General features: G+C 39.1%; 1 protein-coding gene and 1 pseudogene across 5 annotated transcripts; both read right to left on the bottom strand.

Moving 5' to 3' along the window:
- Positions 1–1,763: 1,763 nt before the first annotated feature.
- Positions 1,764–3,333, bottom strand: LOC115678267 (polygalacturonase-1 non-catalytic subunit beta-like; annotated as a pseudogene).
- A 117-nt stretch (positions 3,334–3,450) lies between these two features.
- LOC115673752 (protein CHROMATIN REMODELING 5) lies at positions 3,451–25,284 on the bottom strand. 5 transcript variants are annotated; one of them, XM_030596011.2, is made up of 31 exons: positions 24,978–25,284; positions 23,242–23,986; positions 23,019–23,086; positions 20,863–21,300; positions 19,472–19,696; positions 19,286–19,369; positions 17,383–17,442; positions 17,190–17,293; positions 16,958–17,009; positions 15,350–15,413; positions 13,980–14,073; positions 13,753–13,840; positions 13,521–13,655; positions 12,488–12,679; positions 12,307–12,374; positions 10,733–10,826; positions 10,524–10,648; positions 10,357–10,420; positions 9,903–10,115; positions 8,795–9,037; positions 8,559–8,669; positions 8,346–8,432; positions 8,025–8,204; positions 7,735–7,815; positions 7,360–7,605; positions 6,327–6,482; positions 6,033–6,210; positions 5,735–5,916; positions 4,833–5,177; positions 4,656–4,749; positions 3,451–4,460 (listed from the first exon to the last, which is right to left on the bottom strand). In XM_030596011.2, exons 2-31 carry the CDS (start codon positions 23,939–23,941, stop codon positions 3,973–3,975), a joined length of 5,259 nt encoding a protein of 1,752 aa, XP_030451871.1. In that variant the 5' UTR covers positions 23,942–23,986; positions 24,978–25,284; the 3' UTR covers positions 3,451–3,972. The 5 variants fall into 5 exon arrangements, with proteins under 5 accessions (XP_030451871.1, XP_056168870.1, XP_056168872.1 ...); XM_056312895.1 differs by having other exon boundaries at positions 24,982–25,284; XM_056312897.1 differs by lacking the exon at positions 24,978–25,284 and adding an exon at positions 24,747–24,880.
- Between the last annotated feature and the right edge of the window lie 420 nt (positions 25,285–25,704).

The raw sequence follows: 25,704 nt of genomic DNA, 5'->3' as shown, positions 1-25,704 counted from the left end.
TTTTTAGATTTAGACTGTCTTACTGAGGACATTATCATTAGTAAATAGACTTCATTTTGTGGAAACTCCGATTTTGTGGTGAGTAAATGACTTCATTAATCGGCATATTTGCATTTGTCTTTAGAGCATGGTTTATTGTTGATTTTTCTTTATGTATGAATTTAAGGTTTTTTGTTAGAGATTGAACTCATTGAAGGTAAAACAGCTGAATTTGGGCATGACAAGGTTATTGTTGCTTTTGGCTTCCCTCGGGACTTTCATGTGTAGACATTCATTCTATTGTCACACACTACACATCCTAATTTCATTATTAGCATGTACACAACTTGGAATACATCAAGAGCCTATACCCGCTTTTGTCCTACCTAGACAAATGCTCTTAAGTAAGTCTATCTTGTGGTTGGCAGGATTCTTGCTTTAACATTCATCAACTTTATGCTAAAATTAGACTTCCAACTTGAGGGGAACTGTTGGTCTAATAAATTATGCTCAAGTTCCACTACGGTTCATTTCTTATAAAAAGTAAGAAGGTGAGGAAATGAGATGTAATAAAAGATTTCTTGAAAAGACTTATGTCATTGATGCAAAGAGTTAATTCAAAGGGGAATAATCTGGTGTAAGTGAATACTTAGATTGAGTTGTTTTATCATATTCTAAGCAATATGGTTCTCATTCACATTTGTGCATTGAACCCTCCTAATGCATTGGACTTCACATTTACTTGCAGTTGATCCACTCTTCGATTTTTTTTATATCAATTGTTATTGTTTTTTCACCTATGTGGCAAAAAAAAAAGGTACATTGTCTCCTTGCTCTTATGCTCCCAAACGTGGCAAAAGAAATAAGGTATAGAAAATGTTTAAAGCAGAATTACTAAAATGTTGCTTCCAGGATGAATAACTAAATGAGGCCAAATTCAAGGTCTGAGTTATGTTTCCTCTCCTGTGCAAAGCAGATATCAGTTGCAATTGGGCTTGTAATCGCCGTGTCATTAACCTTCAACTATATTATATAGCTAGAACTGATGGTGTTTAGTTAATTCCTTTGTATATCATTTGTCTAGCATCCTTTCCTTTCCAGGTATCTTGTTATGAAGGATTGTCAATCTTTATTGCTCTGAGAAGCATAAAGCACTTGCAAACATGTCAAGTGGAGCATTTCTCCAATCCGATCTGAATGAGTCTATTTCATTGAAAATTTTATTTAATCTTCATATGCATTGTGATTTGAAGAAACCCTAGGAAAGCATAGTGCAAGATGGCACATAGTGCTTTTGGATTGTTGATTTTAATGGATAGTAATTTCAATTACTCATCTTAGGGATTGTTGCTTCGGGTGGATAGTAGTTTTTATTATTCATCTTTTACTTTGAATCGTTTCATTGTTACCCATATTATTTTGTTGGAAAAAATAAAACCAAAAAAAGGAAAAAAAAAACAGGTTCTCGGGTAGACCTTGGAACTAGACCAGGAAAACAGGATAAGTTCCAAAACAGAATCTAGGGAAAATAGGGTAGGTTCCAGGTTCCAAAAACTGGAAACCGATTATAACAAGGTAGATTCTACATTCCAGTTCTGAACCCTAGAAGAATTTGCCTGTAAGTCTCAATTTAGATACGCATAATCAAAAGGAGATATACATGCAATATACGTGTAATTAATGATAATCTAACTTGGGTTCGAGGTGGTGGCAAAAATTGCTTTTGCCGTTGTGTAGTACCCAAACGACTCAATTTCTAACTACTCGCACTTCAATTTTCTATCTTAATCGGCGATTGTCCAGGTCATGTCATTCTAAAAAATCCAATGACAGACCTCATTCGGTTCTGGACTTGACCATAGCGTGAGGAAAGCCCTGTGGTTACCACTCCAAGACGACGTGTCAAGATGGCATATGGCGACACCGTGATTGATCTTGGTCTTTAGCTTCAGATCCAATAAATCTGCTTCGTAGATCCGAACCTTCAGAACCAACTGACGATAATAGAGCAGATAAGGATATAGACTCTGATGACATGACACAGACTCAGTCACTCCACCGCCAGTGATCCCTATGACTTATTCGATTAACAATTAGCGGTTCAACCCTTCGACGCTTTCCGTGGACCGAACCACCGCGTTGCATCCTAGGATCAACGTGGCAAAGTCGATCATGTCCGTAATGCAGGACACACGCTACTTGGACTCACCGCAACTCTTCGCTCTCTTGCACTTGCCTAGCGCGTCCTCTATGATCTTCTCCATGGTGAAATTCTCTCCGACTTGGAAGATTTGCTTGAGCTTGTCGAGCTTCCTGGTCGAGAAGGTCAACTTCAACACAATGCCCCGGGGAAATAACGACCTTCTAGGCATTTTGACCCGAATGTCGGGCATTGGCATCACTGTCCTCGTCTTCAGCTTCGACTCCCAAGGGAATTTGCCCGGCTCCACGCACCTCTTTACTTTCTTGCCACTTGCAGCGGCGATTGTGTTGATCGTGGTGGACAATGTTGTTCTGTTTGTGTAGCTAGCACGGGTGGCGACCGCATTCTTACCATAGGCCTTGAAGGTGTTGTTGATGCCATAGGCCTTGAACCCAACGGCCTGCTTAGAGCTCCTCCACCATACCGGATGAACTTATCGATCACCAAAGGAAGGGAGCTTTTGCTCCTACGAGAGCCTCCGCGACCTGTCGGTTTGATTTACAAGGACGGCAAGCACGGATGTTTTTCTATTTTGACGTACCGGTGCCTGCACGTCTCACACCTCTAATTCCTCATGTATGTTTTTCTTCCCCAGTAAGGAAATACCTTACTGAAATTTTACATCCCGATAATCCCCAAATCCGGACAAGAACCAAGATGGAGCTTTTTAAAAACTCGCTCAAGTCCAAAAGACTTGCCATAGTTGGCAAAGCTGACCTTCGCTAAGTTCGAGCTTTTCGCGTACTAAGTGAACGAGTTGTCGACCACGTTGCTCTCATTCCCATAATCCCACGTAGACTTTTTAATGGAGTACGTGTCAAATATTAAGTCATCACAACCTGTCGGTAGTACATGTTGAAAAGGTTGCTCTCAATCCCATAACCCTACCAAAATTCAGTTTTCATCCCGTGAAGTATGGCTTGGTTAAAGCTTCAATTTCAACCTCGTTTCCCCTTACGACCAACCAATTCCAACTCGGCAATTTCACCACTCCTGACTATCAAAGTCCGATTCACGGAGTAGTGAAGCACAACCTCCAGTAGAAGCCAATGCAAATTGCTCGCGACTTCATCGCAAATTCCCGATGATAATTATAATGGACAAAGCATTTACCCACCACAACTAACCCACTGGTTTTTCGCCGAAATCATCCCACAGTAATAGCAAGCAAATTGCCTCCGATAACTACATCACTACAACCTAAAAGCGGCTTTAACAATCCAAATACGACAACAGGCGATGGACCATGAGAGGTGCATCATCTCATGTTGCGCAATAAAGTAAAATGAATTCAATAACTCCTCTGAAAACCAGACTACATTTGCATTTTGCCGTTGCTCAAGATAAAGCACACGACTTATCGAGAACTACGCAAAATTTGTAATGTACACTTCCCTTTCAGGATTACATGTGAACCTCTCTTTGTTGTATGTATACATTAGATGAGACCTCTAGCAATTTACACGTTACACTTAGAAAATCGCTGACCTAATTATTTGAAGAAGCTTTGTAGCCAAAACAAATTTATCTCCAAAAGATGAGCTTTGCCTCTGTTTTGTCAGCCACCTATTTCACCAACTTCAAGGGGTGCGCCTGCACTGCAACATCTTACCCTGTCCAAATGCTCTGTCAAAGAATACCAACAAGAATAGTGTGTCGTTCCGATGGACAAGTCAAAATTTCCAGGGAACAACCAGTGTGGCTGAACCAGATGCAACCGGATGGAAACCTTAGGGTTCCAACCAACCACATGCAACCAACGGATTACTCTGTCGTAGCAGAGTATATGCTTATTTGATCCCCGAAGAAAAATCTGGTCTCTGGGGAAAGCTGGACTGACGCATTCTGTATGGTCTCTCGTTAGCAAATCGTCTACCATCAGATGGTGCTGCTCCGAGAATGCCCAGCGAATTCGGGTCCACTAAACGGGAACCATTGGTCATTTGCTGTTGCATTGGAGGCTGAACAGGGGAATATGCATCTGCTTCGGGTCTCCTCCTGCGTTTCCAGGCCTCTAATTTAACTGGATCATGGACTTTGTTTGACAGGTCAGACATATGGTAAGACGTCGCATTTCTGTAGCCTCTTTGGTTGGGGAAAGGAGGGAAGTAGCCAGACTCACCATCTCTCCCCATTGAGCCGGAGGAAGAACCATTAACATGAGAAGGCCCAACCTCCTCGTCCTGCTCCTGTCTAAGTTTTGAGTAAATCTGATGGAGTCTCTCCCCAGATAAGTTTGAGAAGGTAGACACATAGTTCCATAGTCGCGTGGTCATCCCTACATATTTATATTCAACTAAGTAGAGGCATAATGAAGACGAAATGTTAAGTAACTGAGAGAGAGAGAGAGAGAGAGAGAGAGAGAGAGAGAGAGAGAGAGAGAGAGAGAGAGAGAGAGACTGGAATAGGTAAAAATAAATGGAAAGCATCGCATTTCCAGAAAGATGTGAAAGTATTGAACTAGAGAACATACTGTCTTGCTTGTAAGGCTCCTCCTCATATTCAAAAATGATTCCATCAATCCTTCGTCCAATGAGCTGGAGATAATTTCGAATCCTAGCAAGCACCTGAAAAAGGTTCGTAAAGAAAGAAATGTAAATCTCACCACATGATCAGAACTTGACAGGAAAAAACATATAACACACGACACCTTTTCCTTCGGAAGATTGGCACTGGTAGTCTGTAATCTATGAAGACGATTCAAGGTTTTTATCTCATCTGCCATGACATCTTCACACCATTCCATCCATTTCGCTTCCTTAAACTGCTCATACACTTCTTCATCATCTGACATTTCGCCTTCCTCTTTAGCTAAGGGTTCAGCTTTGGCCAATTTCTGAGGCCTTTCTTTGTTTGCTTGCAACTTAACTTTTGCAGAAGGAGCAGCTCTGTTCTCCCTGGTCTGAGCAGTGTTGAGAACATTATCTTTGACGTTCTTAGAAGCTTTACGTCCTCCTTTGACATTAGAATTCTTGCCTCCAGCAGCAGCAAGTTCCTGACAAGAATTGCGAAGGTTATCAGTTCATTCAAGTCCAGGCGCAGAATTGCCAAAAAAAAAAAGAGAGAGAAGGAGTTCAGGAGCGGAGATTCTAAAAAGAAAAATGTAAAATATCATTGACAGAAACAATTCCATATCAGATTAAGGTAAGAGATTAATACTTGGGAAAAAAAATTCAACTAGAGATGAATAATCATGTTTTGTTTCCTTTGACTCCACTTTCTCTTACTACTTATAATATCATCAACAGAGGTGATCGTGCACTCTAAACAATCAAAAGACTTTTAAGTGTAAAAGAGTAAAGGAATCTGCCTCAAGGACCAAGCCTTGAGTTTCACTAAAGAAGCTTGGAACTTGGTGATTTTACTAAAGAATGAGATGCATGCAGCTGGTGTCGGGACAAAAAAACAGAGAGATGCATCTAGATTGTCTGAAAATTTGCAATCTACACTGCGACAAGATATACAAGCCAAATAAAGAACAGTAAAAAGAGACGCAAACATGACAAAGGTGGTCTTCATGTTACATGGAATAAAAAATCAGAAGAGATCTACCATTTCCAGAAGAGCAGTTGCCCGGTCTCTCAAATTTGGAGCACGCGGTAGAAATGTCTCATGGTGCTGAAGTTCAACCGGAGCAATCTTCTTTGTAAGACCAAGACTCCCATCTAACCGTATCTTTTCCCAATTACCAAATCCATGATAATAGATACCAAGCAGCAATCTTGCATCGTCAACTGAGTATATGCAAAGAGCACGAAAAGCAAGTACAAAGTCTCAGCTAAAGCTGAACAATCTCATAAACATCAAAAAGTAAACAGATGACAAACAGATGGAGAAGGAAGCAATCTACTCTGATTCCATCCACAGCCTTTGGACCAATTCGAAGGTTTGAGGTAAGTCAACACCCTGAACTGCTTGATTGGATCAGCATAGTGACTGATGCGCTTTGCTAGGAGCTGAAGTGCTTGAACTCGAGTAAGAATATCATTAGCTTTCACAGAGACACCAAAAAAATCTAAAAGCGGCCCCTGTAAAGCAATCAGGAAATGCAATCAGTAGAGAAACAGGGGCTTGGGTCCTTTTTTTCTTTTTCTTTTATGGGGGGTGGGGTGTGGTGTTGGGGGAAGACTATTACAGAACCAACCTTCGGATCAACATTTCCCATTTTGACTGCCTCTCTACATCCATCAATCAAAGAGTTGAAAAGCTCAATCTGCGCTTCAGGAGGAGCTGCAGCAAATGATCCGCCAACCTCCGAAGCGATAAGAGCGATTTGATTCTCATTCCCAAATTTCATAACCTAAATAACCAGAGAAACAAAATGATCAACAACTAATGCAGGACTAAGACCAAAGAAAATGAAAGAAAACTAAACATCATCACACAGACATAAATTTAACACAACACGACAACCTGAGTGGCAATTTCATATACCTCTTTATCAACATAATGGCTGGGATAAGAACAAGTTAGAATCCAATCAAATGAGAAATTTTTGTACTCCTCACTCTCTCCTTTGCAATGAAAGTGTCACAGCTAGTTCACAAGCGATTGCCAGCCAAATATTTGTAAGATCACAAGACTAGAGTCATGAATTGAGAGATCCAGCAGAAAACAAGGAACAATCCCTCTCAATAAAATGCCCAAACATCCGGCACTTCAAATGTTCCACATAATAAAATTTCTTTCCCCAAGACATAGAAACACTAACTGGCTTCAACAAATGTTGCAAAAAACCCCCCAACAAACTCCTGATAACATATATAAAACTCAAATTCAGCTCTAGTTTGACAGCTATATAAAATCCAGTCAATTTCCACAGGAATAATTCTCCTAAAATTGTCGCAAACATAGATTAACAGCCAAGTAATTAGGAATTATGAAGTAATAATAAACACTCTTGCCTATGAACAAAATCGGTTGTATGATCAACCCATACTAAATAGGTTGGTTCTCAGTTGGCTTGGTCAACCATGCAATTTCCACACTCTTCCTAGCTATAATAATCAGCCAAACGACACAGTCAAAATGCAATTCAAATGACATGACAAGAACTCAAACTTATAAACGCAACAGATAGGACAACAAATAGATGATCACTTGCCCTTTCAAAATCAAGTTAGGCATGATATCTTTAAGTACCCCTAGAAACAAGAACCATATAAAGTAGGACCTACCGCACGAGAAAAGCGCAATGCATCTCTCTTAGACAGATTGCCGTAAGACCATCCTCTTACTTGAACAGCTGCACCTTCAATAACTGTAGCAGAGGTCACAGAGTATTCAGCTTTGCGGCGTTTAGAGACCTTCTCTTGTGGTTCAGATTCCTTTTTTCTCCTTTTATTGGTTCTCTCAGGTTGGTCCAAGTGATTAACCTCTGCATAGCTCTTGATGTTCCTCGCAGCACGAGGAAGTAAAGCTTCCTGGAGGGAGGACAGAGAATATTTCAAATCAAAAACTCTGCTATATTTGGTTAATTTTACTTAGGAAAAGACTCTTCCTGTGAGACTCCACCATAAAGCATTGTGTCTATGAAATAAAAATGCTCATACTTCAGCTTGAGCTATAGCTTCTGGTTTGATCCATCGACTCCAAAAACTACTGTCATCTTCAGCACTACAGAAATTAGCGACCTGGTTACAAGAAAAGAGAATGTCATCAGAATAGAAACTTCACTTCATGATTATACTTACATTTTCCTTGCTTTGAAAGCTAGACAGTCATGATAAGTCATGCTCATAGTGCAGGACTCAACAAAGAGAATAATACAGAGGTTGACAAACCTAATATAACAAGTCTAATTTCCCATAATAACATAACATTCATTTGCTTTTCCTCTTACCTTGAAAGCACCCAGCAATTCATGCCCCTCCTCCACAGCTTCCTTCTCTTCCACTTTTTCAGCTCTTTCAAGAATTTCATCGATATCCATGCTTAGTAGTCTTTTCTTGCTCTCTTCATCATTTTTTTCCTCCTTGAAAAGTTCCTCTGCCCCAAATCTCAAGATGGCAGACAACTCGTTCTGCAAATGGTAATAGGGACAAAATTAAAAGCAAAAATTTGCATGAGGGAAAATGAGTACCAAATATTGCATCAGCAGTGTAAATTATGACAAAAAAAACACCTAACAATAAAAATGGGCAGATATTTGTTTCTTCCTTACTTTGTCAAAATAGCTCCCCTTTTTTGTTTCTTTCTTCTCCAATCTACCCTCCGCATTCAGTTTTTGGATTACCAAATGGTCAAGAACCTTGAAAAGCAAAGATGACCACAAGGAGCATGTGTCAAAAGCAGCATCACTTAAAATGTCTAACAAATAGTTGGCCAGTTTGGACAAGCAAAAAGATACTAGAAAAAATATTCTAAATACTCCCACCATCTTTCTCTTGGCACGCTCCAAGATGTCTTCCTCGACACTTTTGCTTGTAACAAATCTATAAATGTTGACAACCTCTTGTTGCCCAATTCGATGAGCTCTACTCATTGCCTAACAATAAATGATCACAAAATTTTTATCAGATTTACAAAACAAGTGTGACATGTGCTACTCCTGATAGAGTAAAATGTCCATATAAAAGAAGGCAAAAGGGGGTAAAAGAGTGAATGCAGCACCTGTAAGTCATTTTGTGGATTCCAGTCAGAATCAAATATTATAACAGTATCTGCTGTAGCAAGATTAATGCCAAGGCCACCTGCCCGAGTTGATAGGAGAAAACAGAAATCATCACTCCCAGGAGCATTAAAATGATCCATAGCCTGCTGGCGCAACTCGGCCTTTGTGCTACCATCAAGCCGCTGATATTGGAACCCTCTAAGCGACATATAATCCGCTAGTATATCCAACATTCTAACCATCTGCAGAGATCGTCAATAAAAGAAAAGAAAACTCTCAGTATGTTATAAGTACAGATCTGAATGAGTGTTCAATTCATTCCAACAGTGGTCTCAACTAATAAGCAGTACAAGGCTTCTGCAGCAATGCAGGGAGAAAACAAGAGAGTAGTCTAGCTGGAATTTGACAAATTTGAAGGATTTAATGCAATCTATTCTCCAAATTTGCAAATCATTTCTGGACAAATTAATCTGCACAAGCATGCACATATGATTGCATATAGGCTCTTGACATTAGGTCTGGCCCACTGCCACACTGACCACTATGCCTATTCTTTTTCTTGACTCCTGAAATCCGCCCACCGTTAAATCAGGTCTACCCCTTGCTACATTTTCAATAAATACCATTTCTTTTTAAAAAAAAGGAATGTGATTTCCCAATTTGTTGCCGATCATATGCTTTCTTTTTACAGGTAAATTATGCACCTTTTCCATATCTCAATGCTTAAAAAAGTTTTTAAAATGCCTTAAAATAATTCTTTAATCCTAGTCATGCTGGAGGAGGAAAAACAGCACACAGCACCAACTTAATTTGATTCGACGTGAAGTCTCTATGCCCTCTCATATCGACATACTTATATCTTCATGAAGTTTGCCTCAAACCACTTTCAGTAGATTAGAACAAAGCTGAACACTACTCACACATTACAACCTCGACAACATAGAAAACATTACGTCACTGTAGGCCAGTTCATCTTCACTACCAGATAAAAGCAATGACATCAACAACCTAAACCATGAATTGGTTGGTGGCACCATGCAATTTCCAAAAGCATGGCACAATAGTCTCCAGCTTCCAAAAACTATCCAAACCAGCGCTAAAACATACCTGGGAGAATATCAGAACTCGATGCTTAGTCTCATGCAATCTGACAAGCAACTTGTCAAGAATAACCAGCTTCCCACTACTCAAAATGATCCTCTCCAATTTACTGTTGTCGCTAATTCTAAAATCCCCTCCATACCCATGGTCTGCACTTTCAAACAGGAAAGGGTGATTGCAGCATTTCTTCAACTCCACAACAATGTTTAAAAGAGAGACCTGCAATTTCAGATCGATTATATAGGCAAGCAAATTCCCAAGAAGAACAATAAAGAGGGTGCCCTTTTATTTTTATAGATAAATTGAAGAAATCTTAAAGCAAAAACTCCTCATTTTCTTAACACAATGCATACCATGTAATGTCAGTCACTACTAACAATACAAGAACTATCACATAAGAGTCTACAGTAGAGCAGAAATAGAAGTTCCAATTAAAAACAAGGTCAAGTTATCCAATCACCTGATTCCCACGAACTCCTTTGTTCAAGTCATGGAAATTTCTTTCTAATATCCACTTGTAGTACCTAAGAACAGAGTAATAGAAAGTGAACACAGCCAAAACAACATAAGCTGTTTTAACAAAAAAGAAGGGAAAACCACATCGTAGAAGAGGAGAACTGTACTCACTGTTTCTGCAAAGGGGACATTTCAACTCTAAGTATACGCTCAATCTTTGGAGGCAAAGACTTCTCTACATCCTTGATAACTCTCCGTAGAATGTGAGGTCGCAGTTCCATATGAAGATTGGCCAGCTAAAGACGGACAATAAGCATTATCATAATCAATGGACTATTAATAAACTAAAATTCAGGAGAAAAAGAAGTAAGGAAATGTACCTCATTTTCGTTAAACGAGCTGAGGTTCTTGTAGTTTTGGACAAAATCATCTTTATTCTTGAATTTATCAGGATCAAGAAAGTGAAGCAGAGCCCTATTCAAAAATTTTAATAGCAAATCAATAGAAGAATCAAATCAATTGATGAGCAATGATGAAGGAACTAAACAAGCGATTGAACAAGGACACAATGTAATAGCGGACTTAACTAGCCAAAGCAACTAGACAGGACGTGAAAAAAGGGTCCATTGGAAACAAAAACTACAATAGAAAATACTTTTCACATGGATAAAGAAATTAGAGCTAACTGTGTCACAGGCATACCCTTGTCAACTCACATCTAGATACACCATTACCATCAGATACATGGCCAGAACGGGTAGGTAACTTTTATTACTAGGAAACACTTGTGCAGCAATTGTTCCGTGCGATAGCTCCTAATTCTACCTTAAGATAGTCTCATTACCATCTCTTTTCATATTAGAAGGATTCCTCCCTTAAAGTCCATGCCTTCAAGACAAGTGACTAAATCCTATCCCCAGTCCTTTTGCTTGGAAGTCTTCCCCACAAATTCTTTCTCCTTTCTATATCTCATTCTGCAATTATTACATCATTACTAACCCAACCAGAATAAAAGATATTCTCCAGAAGCTTCTACTACGACATTTACCAAATAACCGGATCGATACCCCCAGAAAAAACTGCAAGACAGGACAACGAGTCATCATCTCTCATACTAATGTTGTATTATAACACTCCTGAATCCCCCAGGAACCTCTTTTTGCAGATGATCAGTTTCTATCATATGTGCACCAGTCACCTCTTTTTGCAGATGTTTACTGTTTATCATAAGTGTGCAGTACGTTTATGTGAGCTTATTGCCCTTATTCAGAATTCTTACGAAGTTACAAGTTCTCTCAGTTAAACGAAGTGGTCCATTGAGGGGAAACTCTGGTAGGGAACACATTGAACCTCATCTATTTAGCTCATATTAAATTTGCAGAGTACAAGTTGCCATGTGACTTTTTTGTTTTAATATAAAGTCGGCACAGTAAGGAGCAACTACTAGAATTTTGTAAAACAAAGCAGCAAAGGTTCCCATGATTAACTACGCCAAATTAATTTTAGTCCTCAAAAGGGTGACCGAGATTATCGATAAAGATGGTAGAACTCAGTCTACCCCTTAACTTCCTTTCAAAGTAGCTTCGAAAAAGTGAATATCGAGAAATCTTTCACAGCAAACTACAATTGCAGATATGTCGACAAAAGGTGCCTCCCCTACACAGAAAAAGTTTACATCCAAGTGAAATTGTTGACAGATGAAAATCATTAATGACTTTTGACTACATGAAGAAAATAACAAACATTTCAGGAAGAAAAATTTATACAATGTGGAGAGGAGATCCAAAAGAAGAACTACAAAGTAAAAAAATGGACAAAATCCTTGTCTATATATGCAGTCAACTGCCATAACTAGATGAAACTGCACAAAAGACTCTCCGCTGTGACAAGAAGTACTTAATCATCTTCCAATTCCTACATAGAAGACAAAGGCATAAGTGAAAGAGGCAAGTACCATAGCTCTTCCACGCTGTTCTGTAAGGGGGTACCCGTAATAAGCAACTTGTTTTTTGTGCTAAATTCCTGTGAAATAGTAAGGTTAAAACAAACAGATATACCAAACGAACTAGGTTTTTGGTCATCCTGTATAGCCAATCACAAGGAAAGAAAAAGAAGTAGACCAGTCCAGAAAGTACCAAAAGAGTGGTGTACAACTGTGCCTCACTATTCTTCAACCTATGTGCTTCATCAACCATAAGATAATTCCACTTGATCTTTGATAGAACAGCTTTATCCTTTAGGACAACTTCATATGTGGTCAATAAGGCATTGAACTTCATGGTTCGACCAACTTTCTTATCATTATAGAACTCATTCTGCTGGCAGACCTGCCAAAATAAGCAAAAGGAACTATAAAACCAAGAAATGCTAACAAATATTTTAATTGTATTGCACACACTGCCAGTTCTATGAAACTTGATCAGATCATGTAGAATATAACAAAACTGTGAAGACAACTCAGTCATGCAATTTAAAAAGATGATGAACTGAGCTTCAATGTACTCGCAGCATAAGGAAAAGACACTTCACATCTACTAGTTGCAAATTCTCTTCAATAACCACCACGTTATCCAACAGAGACTTCACAATGATGTCAGAAAGATCCCGATGCAGGTGTACAATGCAAACCTATGAAAGTACAACCCCAGTTCACTCACACTAATCCAAAATCATATCAAGCATCTCTAATATGAAAAAAGACAAGCAAATCATACAACACCACCAACACAAAGAACATAAAGTTTTGCTTAAGAGTATAGCATCCTCCCCTTACAAGAAAAGTTCATTAAAGAATGAACATGGACCAATTGTCATACAGAGATCGACACAAATACAGACAGTCTAACAGCTAAAATAAAGTCGCATCTACATACTACACTGCCCTCTACACCATTAGTAATCAACAACATATCCATCGGCTCTTCACTACACTTAGGAGACTCGCCACACTATTAAGAGACTGAATGAAACACTATTAAGAGGCTGGATGAAACTTGTAATGCTCCTTCTAAGCAAGATCAGAACATAAAGACACTATGCCTGAGCACGATCTTTCTGAAGCCAAATGCCAAAGCAGCCTGTAATATTGCCTAAGCATGAGCTAAAAAAGACAAATATTCCAACTTCTTGCATGCAATTGAAAAGTATGAAGAAAAAAATAATTTATACCTCTCGGCTAGCACGAGTACCGACGTAAACAATGACATTCAAATCAGGAAGCCATTTTCTGAATTCTTTCGCCCAATTCGACAAAGTAGATAGAGGTACGACGACAAGAAATGGCCCATAGACGTGCTGTGCATTCTGCATTCAACAAAAGAGTTTCTACATTTAACACAATGCTGATAGTGAGAAGATGAGCAAATATATGGCCGAATCAAATAAGCAGGCTACCAATTACCTGCAGAAAACCAAGCATGGAAACTGACTGAACAGTTTTACCAAGACCCATTTCATCAGCTAAAATAACATTCGTGTCATTCCTCCAACTGTCACATACAAGTTGCTAATCAACAACGATATAAATCAAGACTGCCCACACTTAAGGACACACATTCTTCTAAGACACCATGTTCACCCTTTTGTTTATCAAAACTGCTAAATTTCAGAAGAGAGAGACAAGCGCACCTGTTAACAAGGAAATTTAAACCTTCCAATTGATAGTCACGAAGCTTTCCTCCCTTCAACCACTCTGGTTGTTCGTCAAGCTTTCGTAAACTTGCTAGAAATGAGAAAATTGCAACTGAATCACATCTTGCACATATAGATAAAAAGAAGTGGAAACAATATCTCATTAGGCGATCAATGAAAAAGTATGCTATCCACTTGCCACTTGCTAGTCCGATGAGGTATGTCATCCACATATAAGGGACCACACAAAAAAATAATGCATAAAAGAATAGGAAAAGCAAAAAGTTCTGAGAGATACAATTTAATTAGAAGTCATTCGTTTGAGCTTATACTTATACGTCACAGGAATTCAAGATGGATGCTCAATAGAAACATCATTACCTATATCTTGCTCAAGCAAGACATAGTTAATTGAGTCAAGCACATGATAACTCGGAATATTGAAACATAACAAAGCTAGCCCTGGCCCCTCACTGACACTGCACATATGGAGAATGTGATATTTGATTGACTGGTAAGAACCATACTTTACAAATGTTGTTTTTCTAAAATATTTTCTATCACTACTTCTTGAATGGAAAGTTTTACACATGACTACCTTGCCTATCTTCTGCAACAGATGGACCTATGAGCACCGTAACTTAATAAGTGGCCCTCTTTCTTCTTAAACATTCACCAAATGAGTAAAGAACACAAGATCAGGTGGTGTCATTTGGATTGTCTGAATCAGTTCGCACTACTTCGCCACCTTGAAAAAAAGTAACTATCAAGGAAAAGAAACTACTTTTCACAATAATGCAGACCAAGTGATTCTATAATAAGTATGTGCTGCACTTCTAAAATTTCAAGGACTACCAACAGCTATGAAATTGCGGAACAATTAATTTGAGAACACCAAGTACCCCTCCTTACATGTAAAAAACTTTCTCACCTGAATTGGTTCCCCAGCTGAAACTCGGTAAAGATGGCCCTTCATCACAAATTACTTGTGATAAAAACTCTTCTTAGGACCTCCCAAGAAATTAAACCAATGATATATTCATATCATAACTCTACCCTCAAATTAACAAATCTCCTGACTCTAATGAACTCCTGTACAACTACAATTCCATCAAAACCTAAACTATCATAATTGCATCCCCAAATGGAATAAGGATTTCCTAAATACTATATTACACTTATAGGCCACCACATTAGGAGTGTATGCAAGCCAGAGTCCAGAAGTCAATGGTATCATCCTCACACAATAAAACGAGCAAGAAGAAAACCATTCAGCAATCCCAAAAGACAATGACTGCTTTCAACTTGCACATAGAAAAAGAAAAAAGAAAGAAAAGAGGTATATTGAGGAGAAAGGAGGTGCAAACCTTTGCTCTTTCTGCGCTGGAAGTCCACTGACTTGCCTTGATCAGCCATAGAAGCCTCCCGTGCCTGCTTACAGAAACAGGACAAAAGATCATAATCTGACACACAATCTCTTTCATTTGTCCAATCTTCATGCATCTACGCACACCAGAACTTGGAACAGGTATTCATCAGCATAAAGAGAGTCACATGCGCACACACCTCTGTGAGAGAGAGAGAGAGAGAGAGAGAGCGAGCGCATCACACAGCAAGGGACCAAGAAGGTCACTTGACTGCTGGCTGTGAGTACACAAACCAGGACAAGTTTAAGATGATTCTGTAGATATAATGCTATTGAAAAAACAAAAGCCACCAAATCACACCCATTTTGGAGTCAAGTTAAAATTATTTAGAAATGAACTGATAAGTGACTGAGGCCAATCTCCAGCTTATCATTTCCCACAAGAATAACACTCTTATGAGAGTCTTGGAGAAAGTGATATTGTTCTTGCTTAATGAAGAAGACATCAGAGGCATTAACTACTTCAATGATTTATTTAATCCCTCAACTGCACTACCCTACTGCCTTATATATTATTCAGATCTCACTGGAGTAACCTCAGGACAAGTGCTTACTGAGCAAACTGCAGAACTTCTATGCAGGATAAAATTGTAGTATTAACACTATCAATTTTCATACACACTGAAGTCTGAAACTAATTAAGGCTTTGAAAATGTGCCCGGACATCACAAATTTTTCACTGGTCTCGAGCATTATTACGTGCAATAACAAACATTTCATAATTAAGTGAGCAGTTTTTCCTTACAGGCAGAAGATCACTCTGCGATACAAAATTAAGTTCCAAGACTACAGAAAAGTAACTAAATAAATGTTCTGGGGTATATACCTAAAGGGGAGAAAAAGACGAGAGTTACCTTAAATTCTCATTTCGCACATAGCAAAGGTGAATTCAAACTGAAAGTTGGCAATTTCAAGCACAACTGAGTTTTCAGAACAAACAGTTAAAAGTGTTGAGACAACCTTAATTGTGTTTGCATCCACAAGAAGTCAACCCGTTCATATGTGTAATGCGCAGGTTGACACTTTCGACCTGTTTATAACAAGCTTAGACACGTTTATTTCAGCATGTTAACATATTATTCGTGTCAAACATGGACACAGATTAATTCAGAAATTTTTATCTACTCACTTTTTCAAATGTTCCCATTACATATGACAGATCATTTCATAGACATGTTAAACATGTTGTATCATGTAACTAGTTTCAAAACGTGTTGTGTTTGGTTTGGGTTTCAAGCCAATATAAGTAATAAGCATGTTTCTTTGGAGTTAACACTTGACACCACATAACTATAACAAGAAACCACAAATCAAGACCCTTAATTGGGTCTGTATAGTCACAAAAACAATAATCAAAAGAAACATCTCCAGAATGATCATTCACCCCTGAGAGACAATTATGGCATTTACTATATCATGAAATTATTACAACATACAAAGTAACAGCAACATTCAAGCATAATAGGCAGCATATGCATTTACAATTAAAAAAAGGGGGAAAATCCTTCAGGCAAATAGCAAAGTAAGTTCAGGCAAACCAGTGTTCTACCTTGTACTCATCAATAGCATCTTGAGCAAATCCAATATCGTTGTCCTTTTCCCTAATTCCAAAATGAGAAGTGAAAAATGAACGGACCTCAACATTTTGTTCATAAAATTAAACTGTAATTTTACAAATTAAAGACAGATAACTCACACAAAAGAGCTAATGAACTCTCTAAACAGTTGAGGAAATATGGACAGTCATAAAGGCACTAAAATGCCGATTTAGCTTTTCATACCAGGTTACTTCAGCATAAGATAGCCCTTGCCATTTGACTAGATACTCAGGGACAACATCTCCAGTGCTGTCTTTACTAAGTCTGTCGGCAATTACTCTTTCCACCTAAATAAATCACAAAAACAAAAGATATAACATTAAAAGCAGCAGAGGCAAAGAAAACTGCATGAAGGCAATACCGCAAAAGAGCAAACCTGACTATATTGCTTGATGAGATCCAAGTCCATTTCCTTGCTCACATCATTGACTTCAATCTAAAAGTTAAACAAAGATCAAGAGTAAATAAGAATATTAACAGATTGCATAAGAATTACATAAAAAAAGGAATCCCTCAATTCTCATACTTCATGGTACCAGAAAGTAGATAAGCAGCAAACAAACCAAAAAAAGAACAGTCATTCATCAGAATCATAAGATAAAGGCACCACCACCATCATCATCATCATCATCATTGTTGTTGTTGTTGTTGTTGTTGTTGTTATGATGCAAGCCATTATTGACATCAAAGATTCACCTCAAAAGTTCACCCTATTTTGCAATTATCCTCTGATATCAAATTCATCAACTGCTGCCGAAAGCCTCTTCTCAAGAACAAAATAATTGTCATTCCAAAGAGGAAAATGTCAACAACTGCCCCATGTGCACATTAAGCTAGACTTGTTATGATTTAAAATTATAAAGATGTAACATTTTAACGTTTCAGTTCTAATGATGTGAAATATTTTTGCTTTTTAATGTATGGGAAATAAAATTCCTGTGATACCTTCATATTTGACGTTTAGAAAAAAGAAATTGTATCATATAATATTCCAGGCACTCGTTAACTAAACCCCTACGCAAATCAATTTTGTATATCTGGATGAAAGATAAAATCAGCACTGTAAGAATTTTCCCTGACATATTGAAAGAATCCCTCCGAGAGTGTGACAAGCTTGTTACGCCAAAAATCCAGGAAAACCCGAGTCAAGAATGCAGCAAGAACAACTCAACTGTCTTATTCTTCTTAAATTCTATGGAGAACTCAAAAGTCCTCAACTTGCTTGCTCACTTGCAAATGTAAAGCTCGTCTAAACTATTTGCAGAGAAAATAGAAACACAGAAGTTGGTACCCGTTTACTAGTATAGGAACAATTTAATATCCACCCATCAATACCCCGCCACACAAGCACAGGAGTTAATATCTCTTTTTCTAGACCAGGATCTAGGGTAGATCAGTACACCACTCAACTAAGCAAGCATGAAGTTCTTAAACTAGAAACTGGATTAAAACTTTCAGCCTTATTTGCACTATCCATCCCTTTACACCATAAGCAAAACCCTACTTCATGGATTAGCCTTGAGATCGTGTAGAACTAATGTAGTGTCCATGCTGGTTCTCATTAATGTTTGGAATTTCCACCAACGTAGGTGTTTGCTAGTGCTTTTGCGTATTTGCTTTCATCTCATGAAGCTAGAAGACCATAAGAAGAGTCTTTGGCAAGCATCCAAAAGCTGAAGCAACTAAAAAGGTTTTCAGGGCAACCCAGGGATGCATTGGTCGCTATCTACTCAACTTGGATTTAAAAATTTTCTTTTACCTTTATATTAGAAATGTTTCTTTGAACTTCAATAATTAGCAGATATGAGAAAAAAGATTAAGAAGATTTTTCTCCGCTCAAGAAGAAATAAGTGTACTCCGATATACTATTCACATTGTTAATCAATCACAATAACACAATTAATTATCGTTCATCGAATGCCTATCCTAACGGCAGCTACAACAGATATCAACACATCAAACACCAAACTACAGCACCAAAAGCTACAGCCACCCCTCACGAAATCTAAGAATCTTGTATCAAGATTCAATTGCTAGGACAGAAGCTACAATAAGATGATGAAATAATCCATCATACCATCTCTATCTGAATTGAATAGCCTTATGGCATAACAGGCCAGTGAACCACAAAAAACTTAGATAGCAAATTAAATACAATGATATTTAGTATTCCCATCCAGCATGTTGTACACATGTGGAAGCAAATTCAGCCATTTCAACACTAATGTTTCATCATAAGAGATCAAGAGAACAACTTCTGCACAGTAACGATAATTTACCTCCTCCCGAGAGATTGACCTCCTATACCTCACATCCTCCGTCACCTTTTTAGTATAATTCAACACCTTCTTATATCCACTGAGCTGAAAATGCAAACATGTGAAATGTCAATACTTAATAAAAAAGAAAAATTCAAAAATATGTCATAGTTTCACACTTGTAAAGGATGGAATTGAGGAACATACATTTTGTAGATCAGGAAGGGACTTCCACTGACAGTGTAAGTGTGACTGTCCTTTCCACTTTATCAAAAATTCCATTTCATTCCAATCTGGCTCAGAATCAAACAGATGGTTCATGAGAATAGGCTCTGTTGATCTGTTATTCCTACTAGCCGCTTCAGCTGTGCCCTTTGGCTGATGCCAGAGAACCTTTTCAATTGAGTCACCATCTTCCTCTTCCATTTCCTCCTACATAACCAAATGAGAGCGATTATCAAAATCCTTTTAGGTGCAAATTAAAGGGGCAAGAGATGAAGCCACTAAGAAAGAAAATTCAACTTCATGGGCATCCAGTCACGCTAGTTCTTGGATTGTTAATTGAAAAGGGGTCTTGTTAACGGGTGCCCTTAACCATACTTACTAAGGAAATGGTTTGATTTCCAATGCACCGATTACACATATCACGAGAGAGGTTGTTCATTGGAAATAGGAAACTTTTTTTACCTAAATATTTATCAAGTGCCCTGAGGGCACTTAATAACAAAATCCATTTTAAAGAGTTTCTCACTAAACCAGTTAGGAAATTCTTCTCAATAAAAGGTGCAGCTATGCACAATCTCACTTTTTTACACTTCCGCGATACAAGCAAAGAAAAAAGTCCAAGTCAACTTGTAGACATTTAAATGTATTAGTACAACAAAAAAACAAATATTCCACACCTCAACAAACCCCAACATTGGGCAACACTGACATCATCATCCTCATATTCGCAAGAATCAATTTCTTATCAGCTGAATTGAGCACAACTAAGGCAATAAGACTGCATATAGTTCTGGTAGGTCTAGATAGGCAAGTGTGCTTCACCTTGTACAGCATTTTCTCAGGTCAAAAATAATACTTCATCTAGGAAAAAATCAATTGGATAAAACACTAAGGGCATGTCTAGATTGACTTTTACATTATACTATTTGCTTAATTTAAAGCTTGGGGTGCATGCACTTCAACTTTCTTTTACACGAGATACAAGAAAATTTCACGACATAAATTTTAGCACATAGATTCGCATCATATTTTTTCATAAATTTTAACATTTGAATAGAATTTTGAATTTTAGGGGAAAAGCAAAAAAAAATTCTTTTGGCTTCTAAAAAGCTTAATTAAACAGGCACTGTATTTGAATGACTGATAGGCAACTCAGTCTACCAATTGCTAGGCAGAAGAAGGAAAAGAAAAGGTCAGTCTACCCATCTGCAAAGTTCCAACAAATAAAGTAAACCTGCTCCAACCCACCCAGATAACCACCAAGCACAAGACACATGTCGATTAATACTTCAAAGAAAATAGATAAGGAAGAGCCTATTTTGAGTAACACTTACAAAATCAAATATATGGTATTAAAGTTTAAAAAGTTGTACCTTTTGTGATTTTTTCTTCTTTCCTTCATCAACTTCTTCACTATCATCGCTTTCAACATATGATACCTTCCTTACTGACCTAGTTGAGGTACGGACCTCGTTGTTTTCTCTTATGGAACTTGTATAAGGATTTGACCTGACATTATTTTTCCTTAGCTGTCCACCCCTCCTTGTAACACCCTTGAAATCTTCCGCACTCCCACTATCAGAGTCCCTGGCAGAAGACTCATCTTCCTCGAATGGACTTTTACCTTTTCTTGGTCGCCTTGGTGCAGGGAGTGACTTGCGTTCCGTGGAAGTTTTGCCACTGCGTCCACCTTTACCTCCTTTTTTACTCTTCGTTTTCTTTGAATAAAACGAGTCATCTTCGTCCACAGCATCCATATCATCATCAGATATATTTTCCTCATCAGAGTCTTCAGCATCCCAGTCCTCGTCCTACAAATGAAAAAAAAACGTATCAGGTTTAGTCACTCAAATGTCGTCAAATTACCACATAAAATTTCATAAGGATTGTCCAAAAACAGTATGATAGGAGGTATAAAATAAACCTTGAATTCAACAGCCTACTAAACAAGAAATTTACTAATAATGGGGTTAAGTGATGCAATCTAAGGAGATTAAACAACAAAAGATGATAAGCTGATATTTATTAAACCTGACTGAGATATCTAGAAGGTCTCCAAAAGAATGTTTGAGCAATATATCGAGATTTTTTCCTAAACAGAACATATTGCCAATGCATGTTACAGATTATCCTATCATTAGAAATACATCTTTTGCTTACATAAATCGCATTGCTGCCATTAGTGTCATACACTGCAATTAATCACCTAGGAAAACCTCTGTCAATTGTACTTATATTGGAATAATCCTCCAATTTCTTCCCACTACTGACAGAAAGAGATCTTTGCCTAGAACCTCTGGGGAATCTAGTCTTCCAAAGACCAAGTTCATCTTCGTCTTATGCTAAATATGCACAGATAATAGCTAAGCCGAGAATTTGAACCTGTTCCTTGATAGCAAGAAAACACCTCAAGATACCACTTGATTTTCCATTTCTCACATAACTCAAATTAACTTACAGGCTGCAACCGAGCAATGTCTTTATTCATTGATAAAATATATGCATAGATTTTGTTAAGCAACTCAGATTGCTTATCAATTCCTAAAAATTTCTGCTTCTTTTTCCTCAAGACACTTCCACGCAATAAGAAGACTTGGATAAGTGAGTTAGGACAAAGACATGCTATCCAACAAGGGCTAAGAAGAGAATCATTCAATAGCACATGCAACAAAGTAACACGTATAAATTAGAGACTGGAAATATATTGGACAAAACTCGTCTCAGCCTCCAGTAATATCCCTCATACTTAGGTCATCCAACTTTGGTAAGTTCACAATAATATCCCTCAAACAATTACCACAGTCCGCACTGAAGCTGCTCATCACCACCATCAAAATTTCACGAGCTATATCCTCAACACCTGAAACATTACCCTATCTCGTGAAACTCTGAACATTGCTAGAGGTCAATCATCTACCAGCAAATTAACTGGTCCCTCCTGTGTGTAATTGAAATATTAGCCTGACCTCCCAATTGAAAGCAAACACAGGCCGCAACAACTCAAAATGAGATCAGGAAATGCATCTGGAGAACTATAAAAAGTAGAATTCTCTCCAAAACTGAGTTGTGCGTTCAAATGTTGCCCCCATTCTTCAAATAAAACCTCAGGGTAAACCAACCCAATTTTTGTCTTTTTTTATGCCACACAACAATCGCCCTCACTGATATCTTAATCCAATTCTTAGCCACCAAGTAATTTTCCATATTCTTTATTGCCACAGTTAGCATATTGTCAACTACATGAAATGTTATATTTCCTCCCAGCATCAACGAGCTCCTTGTTTTTACGCTGCCCAAACCATGATATTCTCAAAGTAGACTATTGGTAACACTGATGAGCAAGCTGGAAGCAAAGAGAACGAAATGCCTTAACCAACAATTCAGTGTCATTAACTGTATTTCATGGCCTTCGCCCATGGAATCAGATATGGAATTACGTACTAGGATATGTGGTTTTTGTCTGTGTAAGGTGGAAATCATAAGCCACCCAACATTAAAATTCAAAAGAATGCAATGCCAACAAATTCACCTTGCTTACTAATTGACGACCAGCAACCCCTGAATCAGGCTCAAAATCAGCATCATCAGGGTCATCTCCTGCGGTGGCAGAGAAACAGCAATCAACAGCAATTCCAAGAAGTAGGTCGTAAAAATGATCAGAAAATAGCAAAAGAAGCCTTGCATAATGTAATATACGTCTAAAACAAGTACTAGTTAAACAATTGATGAGCTGAATTAATTTTACTAATTACCATCTTCATCGTCCTCTTCCTCGTAGTCAGCATCGTCATTCTTTTCATCGTCATCTTCTTCATCGTCATCATTTAGGGCCCTTCGATTCCGAGAGACGTTTCTATTAGCTGCAAAGGGCATTGGTTTTGTTGAGGGTATCGAATTCATCCTTGTGGAATGATTGAACCCTCCAAAAACAACTGACTCACTCTGCTCTTCCCCATCCTGCTCGTAATACTCATCAGACAACATCTCATCTGCGGGAACATCAGAGGGGCCTCTTTGACCCTTGGTTACTTCTTTCTGTCCATCGTCATCTGACTCTCTTGCGTCAGCTGAATTACCTGCTGACCTTCCAGAATTTTTACAGTCTGACCCACTTTTCGAATCTTGTCCAGAATCAGACCCTTCTGGAGGACCCATGGGTTGGCAGTCCTTCCAAAATGTGGAACCCCACTTGCCAGCATTAGCTGTTCTCCTTACAGAAGGCTGCAGGTTGTTTGCTCTAATTCCATTCTCTGCTACTGCTTCTTTCTGTACTCTGCTGGAACCAGATGGTTCGCCGTCACTGGGGTACTGTGCATCCAGATTCATATCGAATATTCTCTCGCTGAAAGGTCTACCAACATCCTCATTCCTTATGGAACTCTGTGCCCGGCTATTTTCCTCCACGATGCCGTGTGATACTGTTTCATTTGGAAAATTCTTAAAGAAGGCCATCTATCACATGGAACTCCTGTAAATGGCCCCTAAAAGTCCAGATTGCTGTGAAGGTGAAGTAAGAAGTGACTGATGAGAATGGTCTAGTATAACTCGAAAACAAACTGTTTTCTTTTAAAGATAATAATAACAGCACAAAAACGACAAGCAGGCAAAAACACGGAAATTCTATGCAGTTCAAACGGCCTCCATCAGAACGAAACATGTCTTTATTTAAAAAGATTAGGAATAGCAGCAGCACAAAGAAGCAGATAGAAAGCTGGCAATCCAATTCAGTTCAACAGGTTGAATAAAAAGGGGGATTAACATCAGAATTATCAATCTACACTCATGAATTTCATAATTCGGTCTTTCCGATAAATAAAAAAAACGAAACACAAAACGCCCCCATAAGGACAAGTAATGACCGATAACCTTGCTTGAGAGGGACTGGCGCTGGACGGACTCCGAAAATTCTTAGTACAAACAGAAAAGCTCAGGCAAAAAGTAGCTTATCTGATCCTCAGTGAAGGACTTCCCATCAGAAAAGGTTACCCGACATTTCAAAAAAAGTCAAAAGTCCAACGACATTTGAAGCGCATTCAAAACAAGCTCGTCGGCGAGCAGCGCAGACTCCAACCTCCGTACTGAAAGCAAGCATTGGCAGAATTCAATCACATTCGATCCGAAACGAAACCAAACTACGCAAAGGCAGCAAGACGAGCAATCAAACCGCATCAAGAAGAGCAGACAACGGATCAAGGTCCCAGCTTCACTAAATCTCCAAAAATCAATGCTAAAAGCTCAAAAATACCGAATCGGGAACCTTAGAACACTAATCCCATCCAAAATTCGCGAGCAGAGGGCTGACTTCGAGCTTATTTACAGTGAAATTAGTAAATCGACCCGAGCAGGGGCGCCGATGATTGGAAAAACCGGGCGGCGCTCCCCCCCGCCCCCCCCTCTCGGGGGCGCGACTACATAGAAACTACAGCGAGGATTGATTCGCTTAGGGACAATCCGATGAGTGCGCGCGCATGTTAACGATCGTGCGCACCTACAGAGTTCCGGGGCCGGCCGGAGACGGGCCGCCGGCGACGGCGGCGGCAGGAGGGGATTCCGATTGCGCGAGTCGCTTCGGTCCCGGTTTCGGGAATCGGAATAGGAATCGGCGGCGGCGGCGGCGGCGGCGGGTGGGGGTCGGATTCGCCGCTCGTCGAAGGTCGTCGTCCGATTCGCGAGGAAAGAGGCGGAGGTGATTTTGGTTTAATCGCCGACGATGTACAGCGAGAGAGAGAGAGAGAGAGAGAGAGAGAGAGAGAGATAAGAGAGAGAAAGAGAGGCGTTTAACAGAAGGGCAAAAGTTAGGAGATTTGGGGTTATTTTGGAGGGCTTATATTGCGTTCGAGAGAAAACGTGTTTATGGAGACTCTCCCTGTCTCTCTCTAGATCATGTGTGCGATTTAATTTTCATTTTTCTCCCTTTATGGGATTTTTTCTTGTTCTTTTTTTTTTCTCATTTTCATCTCGCAAAACTGCCGTGCTAGGGCTAGTGGGGGCCACACCACGTGGCGGCACCGGGGGTCGAGGGGGAGGTGGATCGGGCGGCCCTCGTCGGCCCAGTCACCGCAACAGGTTAGGGCGTGCAGGGGACGGAGCACGCGTCGTGATCTGATTTCAGGCACCGGGGCTGCGGAATAACCGATGTGCTCCTCCTGGGCGATGGGATGTGTCCAAGAGGTGATCAGTTCCCGGTCCGTTTTCACCTTGGGAACGGGAGGACC

This window comes from Syzygium oleosum, unplaced genomic scaffold (genome assembly GCF_021117445.2).
Source record: "Syzygium oleosum isolate NSW1041296 unplaced genomic scaffold, Sole_v2.1 Sole_v2.07, whole genome shotgun sequence".
Lineage (NCBI taxonomy): Eukaryota > Viridiplantae > Streptophyta > Magnoliopsida > Myrtales > Myrtaceae > Syzygium > Syzygium oleosum.
Note: the sequence above shows the minus strand (reverse complement) of the source record. Positions and strands in the feature narration are given on the sequence as shown.